The sequence below is a fragment of the Cucurbita pepo genome, unplaced genomic scaffold (assembly GCF_002806865.2).
Source record: "Cucurbita pepo subsp. pepo cultivar mu-cu-16 unplaced genomic scaffold, ASM280686v2 Cp4.1_scaffold000551, whole genome shotgun sequence".
Classification (NCBI taxonomy): domain Eukaryota; kingdom Viridiplantae; phylum Streptophyta; class Magnoliopsida; order Cucurbitales; family Cucurbitaceae; genus Cucurbita; species Cucurbita pepo.
The window spans coordinates 11,345-20,997 of record NW_019646779.1 but is presented as its reverse complement, the minus strand read 5'-3'; the positions used below and the strand labels follow the sequence as shown (position 1 = coordinate 20,997).

Below are 9,653 nucleotides of genomic sequence, written 5' to 3'. Positions count from 1 at the left end.
TTTTTTTTTTTTTTTTTTTTTGTTTATAAACCAAGCTCTAAAACAGATATTAAGAACAAAAATATGCAAATGCATTCACTTATCTGATTACATTGCAGCTGATATGAACAGCCAGCCAGCCAGCAGAGTTGCTAAAAATTTACATTTCTCACACTCAAATCCCCCACATACACACATATATATAGGGAAAAAATTGAGGGCCCACCCAAAAATAGAAAGTAGGGCAGAGAAACAAACAAGAAAATGAAGGTGAAAAACAGGGGAACATCTTAAAACACAAACCCCTCTAGTTATCCCTCTAATTCAATATCATATCATGTATTGCCTTTTCTTTCTCTATCCCTATGGGATGGATTTTAAAAACCAAACAAATTGATCACATATTATCAGTTACCAGTAATATAAGGTGTGTGAGCCTGTAAACATTCTGTTCATTTACAATCAATTGGATTATACTCACCCATTTCCATGTCAGTGAGCCAAGTCCTCGCTACCGACGCCCACACTCGACTTATCGATCATACGAACGTTGTATTGATCATATACCCTTGCTCGATTCTCTGCCCACCACTGTTCTGCTTGCTTCTCTGTGAATCGCTTCCGACTGCAACAAAAAATAGTTGTGTGTTGTATAAATTCTGCACAATCTAAATATGATGCACAAATGATGCTATTGTTTGTAGTGTGAGATTGGAGTGATGGGCCACCATGTGACTTATCGTTTACACACAAACATGCTTTACAAAATTCAACTTCATTAAACAACAAGAATAAATGCTTGATCCATATTATTCTTATCTCACAAACTTCTGGTCATCAATAACGACGGGAAAACATTGAAGTTCAAATCTGATGGTTACTAGCGATAGCCAATGAATTTCATCGACTTTTCCTCTTTAATGCCATGCATGAAATTTCATATTGATGAATTATTGTAATCGTGCTTGATTTTAATGTAGCCTATCCTTTGATGGTCAGATTGCTTCAAATACGCAATGAGACAACCTTCTCTCAAGCACAGCCAATTAATTTGTACTTCACTAAGTTATTAGAATGCATTCATTGTACTTTACTAAGTTATTACCCAGCCAGACAACCTATAACCACTCAAACTCCAGGAAAAAAAATTAGCTGTTGTGCAAAATGAATAAAGATGGGAGCAAATGCATGTGCCTTCTTTTTTATAGTTGGATAACGGAGTCTATAAAATACTAGCTTCAAATCAACTTTTTACGAAGGATTAAGTCAACGAGGTTGAAGAATAATACCTGAAACGCACTCGCTTGAGATCTTTGGCACCACCCTGAAGAGAGGTGAACGTGATATATACACCGGGCTCATCTTGCTCAACCCATTCAGCATCATGACGAGAATCACTTTCTTTAGCCTTGCTACCATTTCTAGTTGTTGAATCAGAATTGCCTTGTCTGTGGTCTGAATTACAGATACTAGCAGTGCAAGACACACTAGAAAGCAAGGGACTGTTTGAATCTATAATATCGGCTTCTAGAGACATAGTTTGACCATTAGACCGATCAATCGATGGAGTAACCACATCATTGAAGGGAGGACTGGAGCCCAAGGAGGCAATAGAAGGAGATTTAATGTTGCGAGCTGCTCCAACTGGAAGTCTTTCTGCCATTTCCTTCAACTGTTGCAAACACAGGAAAAAAAAGTTTGCACCTTTAAGTAAAAATAAGTCAGTATCGTTTATCTATCTGCTGAGAAAAGTTGAAACTTTTATCTGCCACCTGAAAGGAGTGCTAACAGAAAGTAAGAGACAATATCCAATAACTTGGATCTCAATCAGGATAGCGGCTACTTAAGCTACCATCAGATTGCCAGCCAAAAAGATTTCAAATTTATTTCTCCAATCCTCGGTATGGGCTTATAATCAATGATATAAATAAATTAGCTTTGCCTTAATAGTTTTAGTTCTTTGAATTAGCGAGTACAAAGAAGACTTCTCTTTGCCCAAGGTAAAATGCCAAGACAAACCCTAACGGCAAAAGGTTAGGGCTTAGTGGTAAAAGAAGCTCAATTCATCAGTTAAATTTGAGATTTGTGCAAGAGGCTGTGGGTTCAAATCACGTTATCTTATGGTCACCTCCATCCAAACTACTAATATCACTCGGAATTCTACACCATCCAAGTTACAAAGTGAGATAACAGTCCCCAGTTTCGAATTCTGTGAACATGAAGAGGACGTTGTATTTATGGATATATTAAATGAAGAGATAGAAGCCAAGACCGCATTCCAATGTTCAGTTACAAAAAAAGGACATAATAAGTAGTCAAGATTCGTGATTTACTATTACTACTACTTTTATGAAGGCACTTACGATACAAACTAATATGAGGGAGCTCAAGTAAATGACGTGCAAGATGTCCTATTTGCTGGGTAAGAAACAGAAATAGTAACAGATATGCATATATAACTCCACAAGTAGCAAACTATCACATACAAGAATACAACTTACTTGGGCAGTAAGCGACTTGATTACTTCCTTTGCTGCATTGCACTTTGTCGCTTCTCCTGCAGCAAATGAAAGTGCCTCTTTCAATTGTTTGGTCGTTCTTTCCAACTCAACTTCTTGAAGTTGAGCTTTACGGGTAAGATTTTCAACCTGCGGAAAGAAAAATAATTGATAAGACCTGATGCTTTTCAGGACTGCTAAGTAAACTCGGTTTCCTTACAATAAAGAAAAAGGGACGATGTAGTAAAAGCATGTCTGAAACTGAAACTGAGGACCTTGAAGAAGTTTAGTACAACAGTTCCATTTCTTAATCAAAAGGTTGTAGAATCAACTTTTCTATAAATTGTTTTAGATAAGAGACAGATTTCCATTGATAGACTTAAGGAAAAATAAAGGGAAGACAATATTTCCACCCAGGCACCCCCAAGGAATTTCAGAGGAAGAATCCCATTCGGCATTAATAAAAAAGAAAAGGGTAATTACAAAAACTCTTGAGAGAGTACCAAGACAATCAAAGAAATTTCATAAGCTATGGTTTCTTCGCAATCATAAACTTTTTTATAAATTCATTTAGTTATATTTGAAAGAAAAAAAAAGGTTCCTGCAACAATTTGAAGGGAAAGTAATTAGTTAAATAAATAAGGTAATATTTGTATGCCTCTGAATACTGCATTATTTACTTGATATCGTATAGTTTTTTCTGATGTAGAAACCAACGTGGTTAATTGGACATTGACAATGAAATCGCTTGTAAATCCACCATAAAGAATTATCATAAGGAATGACATCTTGATTCTTCTACATCATCATCTATTATATCATAGGAATCAAACTAATACAACTACTTCTCTCGAGCTTTGAAATGGCTACATCTCTATGGAAGAATTTGTGCGTCACAAGACACCTTTTGCTAAAATTATATATTAATTTAGTCTCTCAAGATCAGTTAATTTTCATATAACATTAAATGAAACACCAAAATAATAATCATGAGAAATCATATGATCAGCTCTATTCAAGAAGCTCAGGAAAAAGCAGATGCTCTGTGTACCTGAGCTTTTAACTTAACAATCTCCTGGCTAAGATTATCGTTTGTCCTTTTAGCATCATCAACTGGAATCTTTGGTGAGGTAAGACCTCCAAGAGTTGGGGTAGGTGTTGTTGAACGAGGAGGACTTGCTCGCCTTGATATTGGGGATGTTGCTCTAGAGACAATTCTAGAACCAGGAACTGAAGCTGAAAAGAACTTTTTGGATGACCCAAAAACTGGATTAAATGGTCTAGAAATAGCTCCCCACTGGGATCCTCCATTTGGAACAGGCGACACCCTGCTACTATTACACTCAAATTTTTTGTTTTTCTTGGAAGACTGACTTTCACCTTGCTTCACATATTCCAAGGAAGAAATCCGAGCAAGTTGAGCACGAGACTTGATAGACTCTGGTTTGTCATCTTTCTCAACAAATTCAATGGATCCTTGATTGACACTTCTTCTTCGGCTCACTGAAGACTGAGAAGAAGCATCAATTTCAAGTGTCTTCCGTAGTTTGTTATAACAGTTATCACATACACGATAAGGTTTGTTAGGATTTGGAGCCATAGAAGCCTTGCTACATTTTTTACTGCTGCAAGAATGACAAAAAACAAGTCCACAGTTATAACAGTTGTGCCGCTTCCTTTTGAAGTTAAATGGTACGTGGCAACCTGAACACATAGACTGATCAACACCAGAAACCCATTTATGAAGGCAGATAGCCGCAGTAAAATTTGTACCACATGCAATGCTTTTAACTTGCTTATCCCTTAAAGCTTCTACTAACGTTGGTGAATTTCTGTCATCTGTATCACCATGACCCAAACGACCATTTGCACCCTTGCCCCAAGTGTAGACTTCAGTTCTTGAAGTTAAAACCGCAACATGATAAGCACCACAAGCTATTTCTTCCACAAAACTTTTGGAAAGCTTTCCCTCAACTCGAACTGGAACCTTCCCATCAGCATGAGAATTTTTTAACTGGCCATAAACGGGACTTCCCATCGTATAGACATGGCCGGATGTTGTAAGGGCAACAGTCAGGCTGTGCCCACATGAAACTCGACAAAAGTTAGGTTCAACAAGAGCTGCGACGCAAGTGGGAACAAGTTTAGTCTCTTTGTCGCCATGCCCTAGTCGACCCTTATCTCCATCTCCCCACGTGAATAGCTTCCCTGAAGAGCAATTGCTGGAACTTGAGCTTCCAACCATAACTTCAACTACAGCAGCGGTATGCCAAACACCACAAGCAGCCCGCACAGTGCGTAGACCCTTGAGAGATTCCACTTCTCTAGGCATTGAGACACTGTTGCGATCTCCATGGCCTAAAACACCGAATGTTCCATCACCAAAGGTAAAAAGTTGCCCTGCAGAGGTTACAACTGCAGTGTGCCAAGGTCCACAAGAGATTGAAGAGACATGTATGCCCGCCAATGGTCCATTTATCTTTTTAGGGGTCCAGTGGCTTACTTCATTCCCATGGCCAAGAAGACCAAAGTTGTAAGTTCCATCACCCCATGTGTACAAATCACCGGAAAGTGTTACAGCACATGTGTGGTACTCACCACAAGATACCAATTCAATATTTGTATTAGCAAGTGCATCTACAAGCTTTGGTTGCAAAACATCATAATCAACGCCATGCCCAAGCCTGCCACCTGATTCCTCCCCCCAGGTGAAAATTTCTCCCTGCTTGGTCACTAAGGCAGCATGGCGTGCACCACAGGCAATGTTCTGAATGTCCAGAACTACAGCAGATACCAGGGCTTTAGGCAGCAAAGAGTCCATTTTGATATTGAAACAACCTCCAACTTTATGACTTCCACCACCAAGAACACCATCCCCAGTTCCTTCACCCCAAATAAAAACATCCCCCAAGGCATCACCGTCATCATGACCTGAGCCTTGGCTGGATGAGCTGACAGCACTTGATAAACTAACTCTAACAGCATCAATTGCCATTGATTTCATTGGACCATGCATGTCTGAACTACCTGATGATAAAGAATTAACGGATATACTGGCAGAATCAGAAGGGAAGAACCCCTTGGGAGGAACAGCATACAGTATCACGTCAGGTAACGCCTTATCCATTCCATTTTTGGGAGGACTTCCATATGGACTGTGAAGTCGAAAATCACTATCCTAAATTTTGAGGGAAAGGAAGTTACATATCTAAATAGACTTTGCATAATAGACGAGGTAAGGAAGAAATAAATTACCTTTTGCAAGCTATCATTACTACCAAAAGGTGAATTAAGAGGAGAACTCTTTCTGGTGTAAGTTCGAGGACTACTTGCTTCAGACTGCATTCCATCACTCCTAGATTCTGTTCTCCATTTAGGGTGATGGCGACGGGAAATTAATGTTTTCAAACCATTGAACCAAACCTCAGCTTCATCTTTATCCTTGCAAATCTAGTGAGCAGGAAAAAAAAAACGATTATTTAGATTTACAATAAAAAAGCAGCCAAGATAAATAAAGGTGGGGCAACTGAACTGAATGTAAACATAATAGTAAACAAAATAATAACATACCAAATCTAAAGATCTGTCATTATATATTAGAGAAAATGACTGGTATTCCTTCTCTGGACGTGGATATCTTTGAAATATTGGCTGGAAAGTTTTACGAAACAGCTCTGATCAGTAGATAGCATACATACATCAAAAGGTCGTAAGTAAAGAAGTCACTGATTCCATTAATGGTTTTGGTGGAAATAAGCCTAAAATATAAGTACGGTGTAAACTTATGTTCGATATCAACTTTAGAAAGGGTAGGCCTAACTTTTCCATTAAATGTAAAATATATAATTTTTAAAAAAATGACAAATGATTTAAACCTATCAGATATAGGCAAATGTCAAAACACAATTGTTACCTTTTTTGTGTGGAGGAAAAATAACAGAAAAATAGAACCCTACACAGACTAAACTTATGTGCTCAAGGTGTTTCTTCCAAGGGCGCTGTATAATGAACCCATACAAAGACTGAAATAGGAAAGCAATTTTTTCATAGGACCTTCGAAAGGAAATGTACAACAAATATCTTCCCCTTAGAATTTCTATTGTGCTCTACTTTTCTTGGTTATAGGCCAACACAAATGACTTAACAACATAGATGACGTGCAAGCAGCTTAAAATTTCTAAAGCCATCACATTTTTAACTTTATAAATAGTTCATATACAATGTAAGCAGCTACCTTTCCAATTGTAACTCTTCAGTATACAAAAAGCTACAATTTTAGAGATTATTAAAGTTCAGAGTCTTAACATCACGACAGCTTCTTGGTAACTATCAAATATGATGCAAATCAATGTAGATGTGCCCACAAAGGCAAGGGAGAATAAGCATATGTACTAAAGAAGTCTAAGCTTTAGAAAATGGTACTTACAGTGCGTTGCCCAGATATTATTCTAGAAATATGGCTTAGCTTAAGGTGTTTCTCCTCTTTCCCTGAATACCAAATTAGAACAGACTCATCCTGAAAACATAAAACATCGCCAACCACTTTCAGTTCTTATGACACTACCCCATGCAAATAAGATCAAGAAGAGAAGGAACCATGGTATGGAGCTCCATCAACAACCAAAGTAAAAGAAAAGCGTAGGACAAGAGTTTGATATTGGCTCAATTATGTTAGGATCTTAAACACGTCAAATTATCTGCTCTACTTTTCTTATCAGACCCAACTGCAATACAGTTTCGTTAAATTTTGGGGAGAATGTCATGTTGTCCCTTTGCTTATGATGATATATTATCCAATGATCAACCTCCAAGTAAATACGTATACACAGATAATGACTCTATGTTTGCTAAATCAATTGCCTAGACGTTTTCAGACGTAAGATGCAATGTTCTCATAAACATGATCTGATCGAGCAAAGTTCATGCACCATCATGGTGTTAAAATTGAGTTTATCCCATCGAGAATGTAATACTATGCGTACAACAATAGTGACTGATACAAAAGTGTTTCTGAACAAATGCAGCAACAAATTTTTCAAAACAGAACTAAACTTACATTGGAAAGCCGGAAAGGACAGAATTTTGGTTTTCCTCTCCTTCCATATTTTAGCAGATAAGCTCCCTTCTTTAAAGCATTAATAGACTGAAATATATAAAACAGCAAAAAGTATTACATACTATATGTATGTGGAAATGGTTGATGCCAAAGATTCCAGACAACAAATTGTATAGTCATGCTGCAATTGTTAAAAATCAAAACTAAGATAATAAATAAATTAATTGATTATTCCTGAACATACAGATAGTTACATTGAAACGAGCTAAGCTTCACACATCCTCCAAGAATATTATTCATCATGATTTCCATCTTCCTCTTTACAGTCAAAAGTCACGTTGCACCCAATTGACATTATTGGCTACAACGACTAGCCTTTGGAATCCACTCAACTATTTGGATCAATAAATGAACAAACACAGGTAAGAAGAGCACATCTCCATTCTTTCCAATGATTTCCAATGATTGCTCGTGAAAATTAAAATATAGATCCAGGGCATCAGTGTTGAGAAGGGACGTGATGGTTCTGCTAGATTCATCTTCAACCATTGTCATTACACAAGAAGGTAGCCTAGTTGATTCTAGATCAACAACAACGGGTGTAAGATGCATCCTTCGGTTTCTCTAAACAATTATTGAAATCAAACATCAACAGACCATATGAAATCCTCCAATGGTGTTAACTTTTACCGACGCTAAATTGCCTCATTAGAACCTGAAAGACCAGCTCTCCAGAACACAACTACCTTCAACTAACTAATTTACTCCTCGTATCCTGGTATGCAAATCAACCTTGCCTCCAGAAATTCATAAAAAAATTATTCCAATTCAATTTCTGATGACTGCATCATAGTTAGAACAGCACTTGTTGGCACAGAAAACGAGATTAGACGGCAGTGCAAAACAACACTGACAAAAATTCCACTACATTTATACGCTTGTTACACTGATTTGAGAAAAACGTAGCAATAAATGCGCAAATCAGGACAACATACGTATGAGTAGTACGAGGATATAAAACAAAAATAGCAGAAAGAGTGCAAAAGAAAGTGGATGAGAGCACCTGTTCGATATCCCTTTCCACCGGGCCATTCCTATTGAGATCTGAAGCCATCCTATCCATCCTCGACATCAAGCTTTCTTCCTCTTGAACCCTCAAATCTGAAGAATTAACTTTAGCTCACCCATTTTCAAAACCAAGCGCTTCCATTGACCAGTTATTCCGAGAAGCCGCTCACTCTCGAACAAAAACTCATATTCAACGACCAATTCCAATCTTCAACAATAAAATCATCCATCTCAACTCAACAACACAGTTCCCATCCGATTCATCCAGCCACCGCTCTGAAACTGCACTGACTCTGAAGCACTGCAGCTGCAAATTCCTGATTGACTCCGCTGAATTGGATTACGCAGCAATACGCTTGAACGACTTGACAGGAGAGAATATAACAGCTAGGTTAAAGAATCGAAATGGCCGAAAACAGATGAAAACTCCACAGATTCGCAAAAGTTCCAGTTATTCCTCTTACTGTAAGAGAAGAAGTACCTGACCATGAAAGTGCATGAAAGTGAAAGAAAACTAGGAACTATGATCTGATTCGGAGTTGCAGGAAGAGAGAGAAAGCGAAAGAGAGAGAGAGAGAGAGAGAGAGACTAGAAAGTCGAGGAGAGAGAACGACTGAGAGTGTAGAGCAAACGAATAGAATGAATTGTAAAAAAAAAATATTTAAAAAATAATAATATAAATAAATAAAAATTTCATTTTCATAATATAATATTTATATTTGCAAATTTCCATGAAAGATATAATATTTATATTTTTATTCTTTTTAATATTAAATTAGAAAATTTATTCGGCCTCAATTTAATTTTCATAATTTATGATTAATTTTAATTTCATAAGAAAATGTAAATTATAAAGTTATTAAAAATTATTTTTTTAAAAAAAATATCATTTAAAGAAAGTGATTATCCTTTTTTTTTATTAAAAAAAATCGAGTATTAGTTCTCAAACTCTATATAAAATATTATTTTAATCACTATGGATGCATATTAAAATTCTTTTTTTTTTTTTTAACAAAATCGAATTTTTAATAAATATTTTTGAAAAATTAATA

The 9,653-nt window shown here is 36.8% G+C and overlaps 1 protein-coding gene across 1 annotated transcript; it reads right to left on the bottom strand.

The window, feature by feature from the left end:
* Positions 1-62: 62 nt before the first annotated feature.
* On the bottom strand, positions 63-9,183 carry LOC111785542 (PH, RCC1 and FYVE domains-containing protein 1-like). The gene is made up of 10 exons (XM_023665935.1): positions 9,083-9,183; positions 8,597-8,965; positions 7,534-7,620; positions 6,904-6,993; positions 6,048-6,128; positions 5,733-5,927; positions 3,529-5,655; positions 2,481-2,627; positions 1,269-1,651; positions 63-604 (listed from the first exon to the last, which is right to left on the bottom strand). The coding sequence occupies exons 2-10, from the start codon at positions 8,663-8,665 to the stop codon at positions 472-474; spliced, it is 3,312 nt and encodes a 1,103-aa protein (XP_023521703.1). The 5' UTR covers positions 8,666-8,965; positions 9,083-9,183; the 3' UTR covers positions 63-471.
* Positions 9,184-9,653: the final 470 nt, after the last annotated feature.

Excerpts from the sequence above, each read along its gene's own strand:
- LOC111785542 (XM_023665935.1), bottom strand. The coding sequence starts at position 8,665 with ATGTCGAGGATGGATAGGATGGCTTCAGATCTCAATAGGAATGGCCCG. Across the intron at positions 7,621-8,596 it reads TGGAAAGGGATATCGAACAG|TCTATTAATGCTTTAAAGAA; the intron begins GTGCTCTCATCC and ends TATATATTTCAG. Across the intron at positions 6,129-6,903 it reads TAATATCTGGGCAACGCACT|CCAATATTTCAAAGATATCC; the intron begins GTAAGTACCATT and ends AAAACTTTCCAG.